At 39.0% G+C, this 18,567-nt stretch overlaps 1 protein-coding gene across 9 annotated transcripts in view; it reads left to right on the forward strand.

Annotated features, from left to right (window-relative positions):
* The window catches only part of LOC126184082 (zonadhesin-like), a 127,497-nt gene extending 109,155 nt beyond the window's left edge, over nucleotides 1–18,342 (forward strand). For all 9 annotated transcript variants that reach the window (XM_049926503.1, XM_049926496.1, XM_049926441.1 and 6 more), the window contains 2 exons: nucleotides 319–420; nucleotides 18,062–18,342. In XM_049926503.1, the coding sequence (XP_049782460.1) occupies nucleotides 319–420; nucleotides 18,062–18,210 (251 nt within the window). In that variant the 3' untranslated portion in view covers nucleotides 18,211–18,342. The remainder of the gene's footprint in view (nucleotides 1–318; nucleotides 421–18,061) is intronic.
* The last annotated feature ends 225 nt before the right edge of the window (nucleotides 18,343–18,567 follow it).

An 18,567-nucleotide genomic window follows, 5' to 3' on the forward strand; every position in this document is an offset into this window, starting at 1 on the left:
AAACGTGTTAACCTTCAGCAGGATACTCTTGAATGGTGAATGTTGTATCCATCATAGTAGCAAGGCAGCACATTCAGAAAATGGAATACTAATTCAGTGCATTGCAGTCACCCTCCAATAAGACCATGCACAGCAAAATATTATTCTGTTTAGATTGGCCTTGTAGTTGAACACCCATTTACTTTATCTTGTAGTTTCTCTATTAACTGTTACATTGTGATTTACAGAATTAAAGTTATCGTGAAAGCTGCAGTATTCTCTTTGTGTGTAATATAACAGTATTATTCAATCCTAATATTTTTTCTTTTCGTTTTACAGATATACTTTGTATCTTGGTTGAAGATTCTCCTGACAGGAAATCAGGTAAAAGAAAAATGAGTAAAAGGAGGAGCAAGTTGGAGGAACAAAATGAAGGGACAGGTATGTCATTGTTTTATCGAATGCCATTTTTATGGGCTAATTGACAAGAGAAAAAACAATATTGGTAATACGTGGCTGGAGAAATGCTTCAGAATGGTTGTGCTTTTTAATACAGAACCACATGTCAAATATATTATAAGGTTTTGGAGCTCAATACGTATACAAAGGATGAACACTACACATTATGCGTTTTAAGATTCTTATATCTGCAGTTATTCTTTCTTTCAGAGTTGTTGCTATATTTTTTGGGTGCAAAACCCCATAGCCTTGAACTTGGTAGCTGTTGTTTGTTTTGTATATGAAACAATTTGAAAGAATGTTTGTGCATACTGAAGTCTGAGTCTTTGTATGTTCTTGCCGTGTTGTGTGCAGCTGTCCATGATAAAGTAACCAAAATTTTCTCTTTTATGCACTGTCATATTTTTCTAAAAGCAAAAAGTTATGTACTGTCAGTGGAGGCTGAATGACTTCCTATAATTTTTTTATTTTATTTTGTTACTTACACAATCTTATTTTTGAATGGAGTATTGTAAAATTGTTTTGTAGGAAATATTTCTTAAACATTGTTCAGTTGCATCCGGCTGTCCAAACATGATAATACTATATTAAGAACAAAAATATGAACTATCTGCGCTACGAGATGCTTGCCTAATTTTGCTTCCTTTTTTAACACTTATAAATGCGGCATTGAGAGAAATTTCCTCATTTTCCATTGAACCTGATCTTTGCTCTTCTTAATACCTGCATGTTTTTGAAGCCTTCTGTATCGCGCTCATACCCTAAACTAACCATCTTGTTAGCACTGAGTTTCCATTATAATTGCCACTGAACTAAAAATAAACTACTTTGAATTTTTATTCCTATATAAATTGGCCGAGTATACTCGGAATTTTAAGTTTCTATCAAAATAATAAAAATGAGAACTTCGGGTTTTAAGTTAATGGGTTAATCTGCTCCCTAATGTTAGTAATTCCAGTTTTAGGAGTTTTCTTTACCTGAATGTATTTTTCCTTAAAAATCTGTAGAGTAGTAGCTTTATAAAGCACATTTGTATCATTTGTACTCTGGCTGAGCCTGATCAGACTTGGTGGGAGCTTTGGTCTAGGATTGCCTCTATTTTGGCATCAGTAATCACGATGTCTCAACAGGTTTAAATAGAACTCATTCCATTTATCATGAGACCCTGTCACCTGGTGTGTAGGATCCTGTTCCTCCTCTGCTAGTTTATGTTTAAAAGCATTAATGTTCCATCTATTCAGTGTTCGTTTGTGCCGAATAACCTTCCTTATTTTTGGCACATCTGAATTTATGTACTCTTATCACTTGGGAAAATTGATCAGAATGGTGAAAGTCTAGGCTATTATAATTTAGCCTTATCTATAAAAGTTCTGCTGATTATGCTAAAATCTTTTCTAATGTAACATGTCAGTCACACTAGTGTCTGAGCTTATTTTTACAAGATTATAAGAGCTTAATACATCAGCAAGCTTAAGATTTATTGTACTATTTGAATTTACACCTGTTTTAGTTACCAAATATGGTGAGATCAACTACGTCAAAACAAACGGCAAGACACACATAGCAGCTGCCGTGACACGCTGCGCCATTGTACATTGGTGCAGCCGTGAGTTTCAAACATTCTTGTTACTGTTTGTCGTTTCTTGTTAATTTTTCTCTCAAATATGTCACGTTTTCTGAGTGGGAAAAAAGTTTTAGAAGCCTTAGTAGAAGAATTTGGCGATTCTGGTTCTGAATGGGAAATGTCTGAATGTGAAGAGAATGAATAGGATTCAGATACAGGTAACGAGCCATCTAGTGCAGTTTTCCCTCAGTATTATTATTACGACTTATATTGCTCGAGTTGCTTCAGTTAGCTTAAAATTTATTTCTGTTCGTCTCATCTATCTTGCAGAGCAATCTGATGAGCCTGCATCTGTGCAGCCGATGTTTACTGAACAAAGTACATCCTCTGCAACACAGCTCTCTGTACCTCCAACAAATAGGCAACAAATTTCACAGAAAAAAACTACTGATGCTGAATTAGGCTGGAAATTTGCTGACGATCAGCCTACTGTGCCACAATTTTTAGAGAAAAGTGGAGTAATGGCAGCTGTTCATGAGAATTCCACTTCTCTCAATGTGTTTTCGATCTTTTTCCCCGATTCCATAATGAAACACACAAAATCGGAAACAAACAGATAGGCAAAATTTGTTTATGGCAAACTCAAAGCAGCTACCAGGGTAAAGCTTGATGAATTGCCCCAAAAAATAATCCCATATGACGCTATGGAATGAAAGTGAGCATAGTATGCCAGCTTTTTCATTTTTCTATCCCCCATGTCTGACACAATTCGCATTGCAAATAGAGATTTGTTAAGACGCTTCAGCAGTTCTGTGGTGCGCTTTTCCCAGTTGAATTTATTATCAAGCTTTTGTAATTCTACATCTACATGGATACTCTGCAAATCACATTTAAGTGCCTGGTAGAGGGTTCATTGAACCACCTTCACAATTCTCTGTTATTCCAATCTTGTATAGCGCGCAGAAAGAATGAACACCTATATCTTTCTGTAGGAGCTCTCTCTGATTTCCCTTATTTTATTGTGGTGATTGTTCTTCCCTATGTAGGTCGGCGTCAACAAAATATTTTCGCATTCGGAGGAGAAAGTTGGTGATTCGAATTTCGTGAGAAGATTCCGCCACAATGGAAAACGCCTTCCTTTTAATGATGTCCAGCCCAAATCCTGTATCATTTCTGTGACACTCTCCCATATTTCGCGATAATACAAAACATGCTGATCTTTGAACTTTTTCAATGTACTCCATCAGTCCTATACGGTAAGGATCCCACACTGCGCAGCAGTATTCTAAAAGAGGACGGACACGCGTAGTGTATGCAGTCGCCTTAGTAGGTCTGTTAAATTTTCTAAGTGTCCTTCCAATAAAATGCAGTGTTTGGTTAGCCTTCCCCACATTATTTTCTATGTGTTTCTTCTAATTTAAGTTGCTCGTAATTGTAATACCTAGGTATTTAGTTGAATTTACGGCTTTTAGATTAGACTGATTTATTGTGTAACCTAAGTTTAACGAGTTCCTTTTAGCAGTCATGTGGATGACCTCACACTTTTCGTTATTTAGGGTCAACTGCCACTTTTTGCACCATTCAGATATCTTTTCTTTATCATTTTTCAGTTTTGTTTTGATCTTCTGATGACTTTATTAGTCGATAAACGACAGCATCATCTGCAAACAAGCGAAGACAGCTGCTCATATTGTCTCCCAAATCGTTCATATAGATAAGGAACAGCAAAGGACCTATAACACTACTTTAGGGAACGTCAGAAATCACTTCTGTTTTACTCGATGACTTTCCGTCAATTGCTGTGAACTGTGACCACTCTGACAGGAAATCACAAATCCAGTCACATAACTGAGACAATATTCCATAAGCACGTAATTTCACTACGAGCTGCTTGTGTTGTACAGTGTCAAAAGCCTACCGGAAATCCAGAAATACGGAATCGAACTGAAATCCCTTGTCAATAGCACTCAACACTTCATGTGAATAAAGAGCTAGTTGTGTTTCACAGGAACGATGTTTTCTAAACCCATGTTGACTGTGTGTCAATAGACCGTTTTCTACGAGGTAATTCTTAATGTTTGAACACAATATATGTTCCAAAATACTGCTGCATATCAACGTTAACGATATGGGCCAGTAATTTAGTGGATTACTCCTCCTACCTTTCTTGAATATTGGTTTTAGAGATTAGATTGGATTTACTTTCATTCCAATTGATCTGTAGTGAGGAGGTCCTCCAGGATGCAGAACATGTCAGAAAAACAACAATACATGACAAATATTTACAACTCAAACAAATAAGGTAATGTGCCATTCCACAGGTCCCTAGTGGAATGATCATCATTTTTTTTATGAACACTATATGGAAGAATCATTTTACAAATACTAATGCACTGAATTTAAAATAAAAAAGTTTTTTTTATGTATTTATAAAAAGTTATATACTTTTAGTGATAAATATATTGGGAAGCAGTAGTTAGTATCCCTAGTTCCCTAAACAGGCTTCTGCAGGATGTTCTTGAGTTCACACCACATATAACTCTTACTGCATGTTTCTGTGCACGGAAAACTTTAGCTTGGCTTGATGAATTGCCCCAAAAAATAATCCCATATGACGCTATGGAATGAAAGTGAGCATAGTATGCCAGATTTTTTCATTTTTCTATCCCCCATGTCTGACACAATTCGCATTGCAAATAGAGATTTGTTAAGACGCTTCAGCAGTTCTGTGGTGCGCTTTTCCCAGTTGAATTTATTATCAAGCTGTGTGACCTGTGCAACTTTTCAGTCTTTGGGTACGGATCTTTCAAGTGAATGGTTGTATATGATTGTTAAGCATGGAGCTAATGCATCAGCATACTCCGAAAGGAACCTAATTGGTATACAGTCTGGACCAGAAGACTTGCTTTTATTAAGTGATTTAAGTTGCTTCACTACTCCGAGGATATTTACTTCTATATTACTCATGTTTGCAGCTGTTCTCAATTCGAATTCTGGAATATTTACTTCGTCTTCTTTTGTGAAGGCATTTCGGAAGGCTGTGTTTAGTGACTCTGCTTTGGCAGCACTGTCTTCAATAGTATCTCCATTGCTATCATGCAGAGAAGGCATTGATTGTTTCTTGCCACTAATATACTTCACATACGACCAGAATCTCTTTGGATTTTCTGCCAGGTTTCGAGACAAAGTTTTGTTGTGGAAACTGTTGTAAGCATCATGCATTGAAGTCTGCTAAATTTCTAGCTTTTGTAAAAGATCGCCAATCTCGGGATTTTGCATGTGTTTAAATTTGGCATGTTTGTTTCGTTGTTTCTGCAACAGTGTTCTAACCCGTTTTGTGTACCAAGGAGGATCAGCTCCGTCATTTGTTAATTTATTTGGTATAAATCTCTCAATTGCTGCTGATACTATTTCTTTGAATTTAAGCCACATCTGGTCTACATTTATATTATTAATTTGGAATGAGTGGAGATAGTCTCTCAGGAAGGCGTCAATTGAATTTTTATCTGCATTTTTGAAGAGGTATATTTTTCGCTTATTTTTTGAGGATTTGGGGATTACAATATTCAATCTTGCTACAACAACGCTGTGTTCATTAGTCCCTGAATTGGTTTTGATGCTCGTTATTAAATCAGGATTATTTGTTGCTAAGAGGTGAAGTGTTTTCACAACCATTTACTATTCGTATGGGCTCATGAACTAACTGCTCGAAATAATTTTCAGAGAATGCATTTAGCACAATTTCGGATGATATTTTATGCGTACCTCCAGAATTATACATGTATTTTCGCCAACACATTGAGGGTAAATTAAACTCACCACCAACTATTATCGTACGATTCGGGTACGTGTTTGAAATCAAACTCAAGTTTTCTTTAAACCTTTCAGCAACTGTATCATCTGAATTGGGAGGTCGGTAAAAGGATCCAATTATTATTTTATTCCGGTTGCCAACAATGAGCTCTGTCCATACTAACTCACAGGAAGTATCTGCTTCAATTTTGCAACAAGTTGAACTTCTTCTAACAGCAACAAACACGCCATCGCCAACTGTGTTTAGCCTATCCTTTTGGAACACTGTTAGGTTCTTCAAAAAATTTTGGCTGAACATACCTATATCCGGCTTTAGCCAGCTTTCAGTGCCTATAATGATTTGAACATCAGTGCTTTCTCTTAGCGCTTGGAGCTCTGGTACTTTCCAAACACAGCTAATGCACTTTACAACTGTTACACCAATGGTTCCTGTATCTACGTTCTTCCTGTGTTCAGCCTGCACCCTTTGTGACTGAAGCCCTCCTTGAGTTTTCCCGAGATCATCTACCCAAAAAACCGGCCAGTCCATGCCACACAGCCCCTACTACTCGTGTAGCCGCCTCCTGCATATGGTGAACGCCTGACCTATTCAGCAGAACCCGAAACCCAACCACTCTTTGGTGCAAGTCGAGGAATCTACAGCCTACACGGTCGTAGAACCGTCTGAGCCTCTGATTCAGACCCTTCACTCGGCTCTGTACCAGAGGTCCGCAATCGGCCCTGTTGACTATGCTGCAAATGGTCAGCTGTGCTTTCATCTTGCAAACGTGACTGGCAGCCCTTACCACTTTTATTAGCCCCTCGAAACCAGAGAGAATCTCTTCTGATCCAAAGTGACACACATCATTGCTACCTACGTGAGTTGGCTGCACTCTGTGCTCTTCGTGGCATCCAGTAGGACCCTTTCCGCATCCGGAGTGACTCCACCCGGTATGCACATGGAGTGCACATTGATTTTCTTACCCTTCTTGTCTGCCAATCCCTAAGAGCCCCCATAATGCACCTAACATAGGAGCTCCCAACCACCCATAATCTCACCCTCTGTGATTGCCTGGATCTTTGTTGGTGGGAGTAAAGCTACATGAAATGGATTTGTTTTCTGGCATATTTATACATATGTGTATTGTGAAAAAACCAAAACTGACAGATTACTGTTCTACCTACAATTATATTTCAACCCCTTTCCCTGGTTCTGTTATGGCCAGAAACAGATTCAGAGCAATATTATCAAACCTGCATTAGGATGACAATGTAACTTACATTCCGAAAAGTCAACCGCAGCATGACTACATGCATAAAATCAGGCCAATCCTGGATCATTTTTTATTAGAATCACAAAAGTCATTCTACCCATCAGAAAACCTCACTATTCATGATGGCATGTGTGATTTTAATGGAAGAGTGGTATTTCGGGTTTACATAAAAAATAAACCTAACAATTGTGGACGCAAGATGTTTATTGTGTGTGATTCCAAAACTGGTTATGTTCTTAGATGGCTACAACATGTGCATTTGTCTTATACTGGGACGCCAGGACTCCTGCTCAAAGAAAGAGCTGTACAAATTTGGCACTAGACAATGTACCTAGTGAAACTCACAGCAACAGACTTCTAGGACAACACTTTGCAGAAAAAATTCCAGCCAGTGAGAAGAAGGAGCATCCAACTACAGTGTGTAAAGTTTGCTCTGAGAAAACGAAAAAATCTAGTGGTAAATCAGCTAGGAAGGAAACTAGCTGGTGATGTCCAGACTGCAATGTATCACTCTGGTTGCCAGAATGCTTCAAAATCTTCTACACTGAAGCTAATTACCTGTAAATTTACACAAAACTAAAAAACACACTTTTTTGTGAAACCGAAATCATACATTTTGTATTTGTTGTTATTAATTTTATCATCAACCAATATAATTAAAATAAACCTTAAAGACTGTTCTTTCATAATATGTTTTTTGTTTCAAGATATCTTAAATAGAAACTTGCCAGCGACATTTCAAAAAAATGCTAAAAATGGCCGGTCCACTGGACCAAGAGTGTGTCTAAGCTGCCGGTCTTCAAAGTGTTAGAGTATTGCTGCTGAGGCCAACGTTTTAGCATTGTTTTGGTTGTCGTACATTGTCAGATGAAGCTGTGGCTATTTAGATTCTGCAAAAATTTAGTTTGAACAATTCTGGAGGGTAGGGCTTAACAAGGAATACCTGTATTTGAGTTGGCTCCAGCAGGAGGGGGGGGGGGGGGGGGGGGGGGGTCTTAGGGCCCACTGTAACCACAACCTCAGAAATCACAACATGCTTGGCTTGGAAGAAACAGACAATGATTTCTGACAGTGAAAATAGTGCCCATACGTTTCGCAGCTGTGCTGTTAGGATGATAATGATCATGAACATTATGACGATTAAAAATGGTGATGCCACAGATAACACATTAAGTAAACAAGAAGGGCAGTTAAGATAAAAATTAATGTGAACAATTTCTCTTTTATTTTATTTCTCTTTGTTTATCAAAATGTAGATAGTCAATAAATTGCATGAATTTAAAATAGGTGTCATGTTAATTTTGAGGCAGATTCCTTACATTAATAAAAAGTTTGTAATTTTAATTTGTCAGAATATGTTAAAAATAATTTTTTCTCAAGGTGCCTCTTGAAAAAAGGGGTCATCTTACATTCAGGGTCCTTTTATTCTGAGGTAAATATGGTACTATTTCACTGATGTCTAGTTATTACCAACAGATGAATATTTACAGTAAATCCAGTTTGTGTACGAGATATTTAACGTTTAAATACATCATTATTAAGGGTGCTTCTTGTTTATTTAATACTTTGCATGAATCACATTTATTTATATTACATTTTTTACAATAACCTATAGCATTAACTGGGTCTGTAGTACCAGTAGAGTTTTTCAGTAATTGGTCATTTATTTCACAGCATGTCATTTCTTCAAGTAAACAGGTCTCAGGCACATTTGAACTACATCCCTGGACCCTACTGTGATGGTCCTTTATTGTAACAAAAGTCACATGATTGTAATGTAGGACAATAGGATCCTCCTCTTCGAGGAAATTGTCGCACAGTTACTTAATGGGAAACTAGATTGGCCTTTCCTGTTCTGTGTAAATGCGCTGTGTTCGTCACAGTTCAGTTTACTTGAGTCTAGCAAGCATACATAGTTAAATTTGTCACACAATTATTTTTGCTCAGAACTGTAGAATTGTTCTTCTTTAAGACACGACCACTGTAGCAGATCATCTTGCACTGGCACAGTTGTGATGACAATATTTATATTAAATAGCTTTGACAATATGTCAGTTGCCTTGCAACAGGCACTACTGGTCCCAAGCCTGAATGAAAGAGGGGGTTGGGCATTGGGCTGACAGCCCATCCCCATAAAAAGGTCTTTGTTACTTGACACAAATTTGCCTTGGGCACAGTTGGATACAATGGAAGATGAAAAGTGATAAGGAAAAATGGCCTATGATTTGGAAATTTTAATTTTGGATCTTGGAGTATTCAAAGTCTGTATAGACCAGGAATCATCCAGACTATGGTCCCAGAAATGGGAAATAAACTGGTCTTGGTGGCAGTATAAGAGATGAGATGGTTGGGTGAGGGTATTGCCAAAGAAGATGAAGATATAATATTTTATGGAGAATGTGAAGATAAATATAACTTCAGAGCTGGTTTTGTAATACATAACAAAGTAGCAAATCTGATTAAAGACTTAAAAGCTGTTGACAAGAGAATATCCTACATAGTTCTTGGAAACAGTGTCAGACATCACACTTTATTACCAACTAGAACAAACAATTGAGAGCACATCAACTAGAAATATCAAGATAGCTCCTGGAGGTTTTAATGGAAAAGGATTAAAAGAACTACTCTATGTACCAACTGTAGAAAGGCAGTTTGTACGACAAGACCAGTGAGAATGGTCAGAGGATGATCAACTTAGCTATCGGAAAGAACCTGAAGTAAGTTTGACTTAACTTCAAACACAAGAGAATTCATAAAGGAACCTGGTGCTCCCCAAATGGAAGAACTGCCAATCAGACAGATTACACTTTAGTGGACCAGTGCTATACACTGATAGTAGTTAGTGACAAGAACACACACATTTATCGACAAATACTCTACTTTGTACAAATCGGCCGAGGCAGCAGATCTTTAAGTTCAACTACTATTCCAGAAGCTAAGGCTAGATGGTAAACAGCTCTTGTCCCACAAGAATGTTCATTCAAGACGGGCTGGTATGGACTCCCTAGAAGCGAATGATGCTGCAGGAACTACACAAGTAGAAGGCGATTTTCTCAGTAGTCGAGCTGACTTGTAATTGGCTGCTTTGCTGTGGCGCTGGTGCATATCATTTCTCTGGCAGTGCCACTGCTGCGACTTCTTGGGGCAACAATCATTGGGCTGTACACCACCTCTGGAGTGGGGTGTCACCAAACTCGGCGCCTGTGCTGCTGCTTGGCGGTGCATGCTGTTCTTACGACACCTCAATGCTCCCCCTCAAATCTCCTGGCCCTGGTCACATATGCAGTGGAACTGACGGAAAGGGTGAGGCCTGGGTGCAGGTGCAGCAGATGGTACGGGAACTGGAACTGAAGTTGGTGACAGGCTCCCATCTGCCTCGCCCTGAGCACCCACATGAACGCCTGACAAACCGCAGGGAGGGTGCCCTCCTACATCCAGGGCCATAGTCTCGAATGATGGAGGACACCCCTCGAGAGGAAGGCAACAAAGCGCAGAGGCTTCACGCGCTGTGAAATGGGCTGCTGTGATGATGGTATCAGGAATGAGGGCATGCCCACCTCCATGGGAAGCGCCTCGGTCCATCTGGTCCATAGCAGACAGCTACGACCCTGGCGCCTAATTGCATGCTGAATCAGTAAATCGAAACACAGTGATTGAATCATGAAATGTCAAAGACTGAACCTGGTTTTGGTGTCTTTTGAGCAGTGACACTAATGGGAGAAACTAAGAACTTGTTGTCCAGTGGCACATGAAACGGTCCCCCTTTGCCATCACTGTCCAGGCTGGAAGGCCCTGAATAGTACTGCGCCCTGGATCTTGGATCTGAAAGTGAGAATCTTTGTACTAAGTGGTACTTCTCGTTGGTGGGCACAGCGTATGAAGCAGGGTGCGATGCCAACGACCTCGCAAGAGTTCAGCCCGCAAGGTCCCTCTCATAGTCTGTCGACCAGTTCCTCTGGGTGAGACAAAGGGTACGTGTCTGTCACTGTCTGAGAGTTCACTCCACTTAAAATAAACACAAAGCCGAAGATTTCCTGAGGGTTTGTGAAGGATGAATAATAGGTTAGGCCACTGACTTGCACTGATTGGCCTCATGATCCCATCAGCTTCCCATCGTCGTAATTGTTCATCGGCCTGTTCCCTAATGGCCATGGGCACTTGCCTAGCTCACTAAAAAATTGTGCGCACAGCCGAGACTATTGCTAAAAAGTTCTGTCTTGAAGCTTGTTTGTAGGCAGACCTGGTGAAATTTGCAGCACTGATTTATAGACTGACAATCCAAAAATGTCAAAAGAATCTAAGCCAAAATAATTCTGCAAAGACTTGGCAGAAATCACTGTGAATACAGCTGTCTTCATTACACCTGAAACGTAACTGGCATGCGGAAAGTTCCTAAAACTAGAATTTCTTGTTCGTTATAACCTAACACGAGCACAGCTGGTGAACCTAAGTTTGTTCAGAAGTGTAACTGAAGCACCAGTGTCCAGTTGCAATTTGACAGCTTTCTTAGCTACTGTCAATGTAACAAACACCTTGTCCAACTACATTCCATATTCAAGAGAGAACTGTCACTTCCTATCCATTGCCGTGAGCTACTACAATATGTAACAGGTGAAGTGGACAAAGATTTAGTAGTGGATCTGTGTTTGTGTCGGCGTGACTTGTTTGGTACATGAAAATCACCTGACTGGTGTTCGCAGTGTTTTGTTCTGAGGCAACCTTTCACAACATTTACTGCAGCAAATGGTTCACACTGTTCCGTGGATGGCTGCACCATGACAATGTTAAGAATTTTAACTTGTTTAGTGGCCTGTTGCTTGGAATTTTCTGTCCATGCAGCTTTTTCATTCACACTGACAGAACATGACCTTTTGTCTTACAAATATGGCAGATAGTATCGCAACTTGGGCACTGAGCACGCTGACGGCGACTAAAGCACTTTGCTCAAGACTTTGTAATGTTTTTCCGTCTACGAGTGTTATGTTAGTGCGGCATGTCACTGTTAATCTCTGTATGTGACGTCACATGCTTTTTTACACAGGTAGAATGGGCACAGGACTGTTTAGGACTGTTTACATTCTATAGCATTACTAACACTAACACTATGGAATTAGTTAATATTTGACATCTCCATATCACACTTAATGTCCTGAGCCTTAGTTAATTGTAACACTACATCTAAAGAAAGATCAGGTTATTTCAAAATAGCAGCACAAATTCTATTGTCACAAATATTTTGAGTTATAGTGTCATGCAACATGACATCACTGTATGATTGTCCATGACAACACAAAAATTTGAAGTGCCTAGTTAAACCCTGTAATTCAGTGATCCACTGTTTGAGTTTAACCTTCTGCCTACTGAAGGTGGAAAAACTTGAACCTTGCAGCAGGCACGAGTGTTGGTTCATCATAGTAAGTTGTTAACTTGCTAACTAAAGTTTCAAAAACTAACCATTCTGGTTGTTTGTCAGGAAACAATGTCATTGTGAGCCTGTAAACTTCTGTGTCCACTATGGAAAGAAAAAATGCTTTGTTGTTTGTATGCCACAGTTGATGTACCTCCATATGATTCACAGTTGAACTAAGTATTCTGACCAGTCCTTGTGCAATTTGCTGAAACTGCAGAATGGTGGAATGGCTGATGGAGGCTGCAGCTGAGACGGCTATGTCACTTGTAGATTCTGCTGTTGTGTTAGCTGCGTGACAGCGTGCAGCAACTGCTTGATTTGCCCAACCTGTAACTGAATAACACACATTGGACAAATGTCTTGTGATGAAGAAGCCATGCCTGTAACGAATTTGGGTTGGACACTGCACACGAAATAACACACTTGTCTCTGTAGTAGTGTCTGTCCTGCGTCAAAAGTCCACACACTAGACATATAAAAGGAAATAACAAGTAATAAGGGTGGGTTGGTGGACAAAACCAGAAACTAATCATGTAACTTGTGCAAATCCATTCCTTTCTCGGCACCAGCTTGTATACTTTACTTTTGATACAACCACAGGAGGAGATTTTACTTGTCACCACCCACAACTACTTATAGTGCACTGAGGGAATTGCTGTGAGAGGAGAATGAGGAGAACAGTGATAATGATTAGTGACAAGAACGCTCGCATTTATTTGCGAATACAAATTGGCACCGACAGTAGATATTGAATTTCAACTACTATTCCAGAAGCTAAGGCTTGATAATAAACAGTTCTTGTCACACTAAATATTCACTGAAGTCAGGTGGGTGTGGACTTGCTAGAAGCAGATGAGTCGCAAAGTACACAAGCAGCAGGCAGTCTTCTTGATAGTCGAACTGACTTGTAACTGCCCGCTCCGCTGTGGTGCTGGTGCATATCACTTCTCTGGTGGCGCTAGTGCTGAGAGACTTCTTGGTGCATAAGTCGCTGGGCTGCGTGCCTTCTCTGCAGTGGCTTGTCAAACTAATGATGATGCTTGTGGTGCTGCCTGGTGGTGCATGCTGTGCTTGTGATGCCACAATGAGTTAGGGAAATGTATTAGAAAATGTAAAACTAAGCACAGGAGGTTGGGCTAAAGGTGAATCAGGGCAAAACAGAGCTCATGTGTTTAGGAAGAAAACGAGCATCAATAATTTCTTAAGATAGATGGCATTACATTCAAGAGAGTTTGTCTCTTCAAATACTTGTGATATTGGTGTGCTCAGTGAGACACTTCTGCAAATACTAATATGAAAATATGATACATTAATATGCCCAGGAGTCGTGTACAGTTCAGAAACCTGGAGCATGACTAAACAAGAATCGGATAAACCATCAATATTTGAAAGAAAATGGGGAAGATATGCAGACCAATCTTCTATAAAGGAGAATTAAGAAGGAGAAAGAATAAGGAAATCTACCTCTTGATGCAACAACCGAAAATACTGCAGAAGCTGAAGAGCAAAAGAATCCAATGGGTGGGATATGTAGTTTGTATGCTAGGAGGAAGACAGGTGAAGAAAGCATGTGAGGGGGAACGAAGCACTGGCTGTGCCGTAGGACTACCAAGTTAGCACTGGATGGGTGAGATTTGACGAAGGCTGCGGCAGGCATATTTCTACCACTTCATTTACCTTGACATCTGGTTTTATGTTCATGAAAATCTAATGTTTTGAATGTCTGCTCTCTCTCTAAAACCTGTGGAGAAGTCTTTCTCATGACTGTCAGCTTACAGGAGTAGTCCTTTAGTGCATCTTCACATCAGGAAGCTCATTTCAGAATTTTATTTTCAGAATTTTTGTTGTTGCTTTTCTGTTTGTCTACATTGGTTTTATTACCACAGTTAGTGTGTAGTGCTGAAAATTTGACAGCACTATTTTTGGGGCTGTACTTATCATGTTGGAGGTTATTTGCACATTTTGTTTGGTACACACCATGTTTCCTGTACAGAATGACTGGTTAGTAACAAAGTTGTCTCATGCTAAGCAATGTTCCTGAGAGTGCTTTATATTTCATATCCGGCTCTTGACTTCCTCACAAGTTCTTGATATTTTGAATTCACTGTCTCTAAATCATCTGTTACCATACACATTATTGTTTTCTTTTGGAATTAGTGTGTTCATTATATCATTTTTTGTGGCACTTGCTACGCAGTGACTGCATATCCACTTGTGTTCATCTTTTATATATTTCTGAGTCACTTTTATGTTTGCCGTTGCACCAGCACTTGTAGTCAGTGTACGATATACCTCTTTTCACATTTTTTACACAGGTTTTATGACGTCTCTATCACATTTCAAAGAAACTGAGGCATCGCTTCCACAAATGAGTTTTCACTCTGTCATCCTGTTATAATCCCAGTCTTTGTTGCTTTGTAACTGTTCAGAACTTTTCATAATAAACAACACAATGTAAACAAGCCAATAAACTTGGGTAATAGCTCTCCTCATTTAGTGTCATAAGTCTCCTTGAACGTCATTAAAACTAAGAAGCTGAGAGATAGGTTTTTTACATCTTGTCATGCACTTCTCTTTAAAGTATAAAAATATTTCTGACATACAGACTCAAAAATATGTTACTTTAAATTTTATTCATTATATGTGTACTTTCACAGTAATATTTTAAGTTAGTTTAATTTGTCAACATAAAATGTATCTGTGCCATCTGTATTGAGATGGATGAAAATGGATTTAACCTCCTACAATGATGTTGTCCAACTCAAAAAACCATAGTGCTGCACAGAAATGGTCACCCCTAAATAAACTTCAAATTTCTGAAGTGCATAGAGCACCAAATATGCACCAATGTAGAGTGTCTCCTTCCCCCCCCCCCCCCCCCCCCCCCCCCCTTCCATTTCTTAACACAGTGTATCGACAATAAAGTCTAAATTCAAAAGCAGGGTTGTCTGTAAAGTTTACTATGAGTCCCAGTATACTGCCAGAACATAACTTGCTTCCTGAATGGATGCTGCAATTTAGACAAATCAAGAAATTTCTAAAATCTTACAGAAATGATAAATACTAAATAACAAATTATTGCTGGTGGTTGAGTTCAAACTGTCCATGCACAGCACACCAGTTGACAATTCCAACCACTGTGTGGCACTACATGCAGCCCAACTCTCGGCATTGCTCCCTCTCCTGATCAGTGACCCCCATGTTTCAGAAGTATACATTGCAGCTGACTACAGCACTCTGGATCTAGATTTTGTCATCGGTCCTTTGTATTGCAGTCCTTGCAGATCCTATTCACTGAGACGAGCGTTGAAGGTAACCTGTCCCGTAGAAACTTCACTATCATTGATCTGCTCCTCAGGACTGTAGTAGGGCTTTATTCGGAGGGAATACATGAAGTCTCTGTGCATTTATCATCTTGATGGAGGTTCATAATCCTAGACTTCATATGTGATGTCCACAAAACAACAAAGGAAATGATATGGCTCAAAGTAGTGCTTTAGTATCTTTACCAGTAGTTTCATTTTCTGGACAGGTGTAAAAAATCCACACCAAGTCTGACAGCCATTGTCTCACTGGTTGGTGCTTGGCATTACAGAGTCATCTTTCTCCTGAGTGTCACAAATATTCTGCCATAAGCCCCCTCTCTCTGTTCTACAATGGAAAAAATATATTTTAGAGCCAAAAAAGACTGAATTTTGGTGGTGGTGGTGGTGGTGGTGGTGGTGGTGGTGATGGTGGTGGTATGACAACAGTATTGATGCAATATACAGAAGTACATATTTCCAACAAGTCTATCCCTGAAGAAGTCTGCTAAAATAATGCTGATACATCAATTCACTTTATTGTGATAAGAATTTTATGTTGTGACATGACAGTATGGGCAAAAGTATTTTAATTGAATTGGCATATCAGCAGAAGCCTGTGCCCTATGTGTTTATATAATTGCCTTATTGTTAGCATTGTGATTTACATCTGTTATAATATTCTTCTCCCTTGTTTATTGCCCATACTTTACTGGTTTTTACACTGTGAATGCTTTGTAAACCAACAAATATTTCACGTTCCTGCTCTCATTGTAATTGGTGTTCACTTTTCATTTTTTGTTAGAATGTAATCGCACCCATATTCAGAGACATCATCGTAAATTTCTAGAAATGGTAGGACAGATTATTTGAGCATAAGCAGCTCAAAGTTGATACTTCCTAGCAGATTAAAACTGTGTGCCGGACCGAGCAGTCCGAGACTCGAACTCTGGACCTTTGCCTTTCGCGGGCAAGTGCTCTATTACCTACATCTGAGCTACCCAAGCACGACTCACGACCCCATCCTCACAGCTTCTAATTCTACCAGTACCTCATCTGCTACCTGCCAAATTTCACAGAAGCTCTCTTGTGAGACTTGCAGAACTGGTGAAGTTTGGAAGGTAGGAGACAAGGTACTGGCAGAATTAAAGCTGTGAGGATGGGCCGTGAGTCGTGCTTGGCTAGCTCAGATGGTAGACCACTTGCCCGCGAAAGGCAAAGATCCTAAGTTCCAGTCTCGGTTCGGCACACAGCTTTAGTCTGCCAGGAAGTTTCATATCAGCGCACACTCTGCTGCAGACTGAAAATCTCATTCCAGCCCGAACTTAATTATTACAGACCCAAAAACTGTTGAATTCCGTAAGCATAAAATGAAAATTGAGTCCGATGGTGAAGTCAAATGTCTGGTTCATAAGGAGATTTGATTTTTGCCCAATTTTATTTTCTTCTTCATTTGTGGTTTCTGTAAATAATATATTAATACCTTTGCAATGTTTGTATCCCGATACTTGTAATTTGGTGGGCATTTTGACACTTTTACACCATATAATGCTGATAGATCACACTATAATTTTTACCTCCTGGACACTATCACATTTCATGGGAAGCACATACCAACAACAAAGGGAAACTAGCAAAATGTTATGTCACTGACTTGCAATTTTCTCTGTGGCACTTATGCAGTGCTCATGAAAGATACATTAAAAGAGGCTACAATAAAGGTTTTAGATTTTAATTGAACTACTGATCTCCTCAGAATAACATGCATGTTGGTTTCATTTAGTCTCATTAGTTCTCATATAATGTTGGACGTTTGTGTGAAATGGTAAGTTATGGAGGAGGTGGTCTGTTTTTAATGTAGTAACTAGTGGAATATTTCGGCAGCTGATTTAATTTTCTCATTTCTCCTTTTTACAAATTTAACATGTGTTTAATGTGAATGTCACTAATTGCACACAAGGAAATGTTTACTGTGTTTAATGTCACAGATTTTAATACAAGTAGCAGAACATGTAGTTTGAACTTTTGTCAAATTATTTACTACAGTCTGATATTATTGCATCACAAGTAACAAGAATAAATCTGCAGCATATAAACACTCATGCTGGATGGTCAGGGAACTCTTATTTTAACTACCATGATAGGGCACATATATCCAGTATTTTTATTGTACATGTTAATTATAGAAACCATTCAGGTCCAAGCTACAGTATTATTCTTTCTACATTTTTATGTAATTTTTCATGCCACTTTTATTTGTTTCCTTTATTTTCTGTTTCAGAGGTTAGTGATCTTGCACCGCCTTTACAAGAATGTGGGACTACTTCTACACATATGACAGAAAATATAGAAAGAAATGATGAACTTTTAGTGCCAATTACTGATCAGAATGAGGAGGGATATTGCCGAAATTCTGAACAGTACATTTGAAGTGGCTGAACAAGATTCCATTCTTCAGACACCTCCTCGCAAACGTTCAGTTAGGTTTGCAGCTGCAGTAGAAACAGCATCTTTTTCTAGCTCTGTGGACGGTACTCCAAAATTTTCAACTCCAGTTTCAGTGAACAGTAAACAGAGAAGCAGCCACTACAAAGGAAGTAAGTCTTCCCACTGTCCTCAGCTCAGTGTCAGATCATTGGTAAAGATGTCAATTAGAGAACATAAAAATTTTCATTACATAGCCATAACACAAATTTTACCTTAGAATTGCATCATTCAGTTATATAACTTTTTATTTATGGACATTGTTGCACACCTGAATTGAATTTTTTTCTGATAACTAAATGC

This window comes from Schistocerca cancellata, chromosome 1 (assembly GCF_023864275.1).
Source record: "Schistocerca cancellata isolate TAMUIC-IGC-003103 chromosome 1, iqSchCanc2.1, whole genome shotgun sequence".
NCBI classification, from domain to species: domain Eukaryota; kingdom Metazoa; phylum Arthropoda; class Insecta; order Orthoptera; family Acrididae; genus Schistocerca; species Schistocerca cancellata.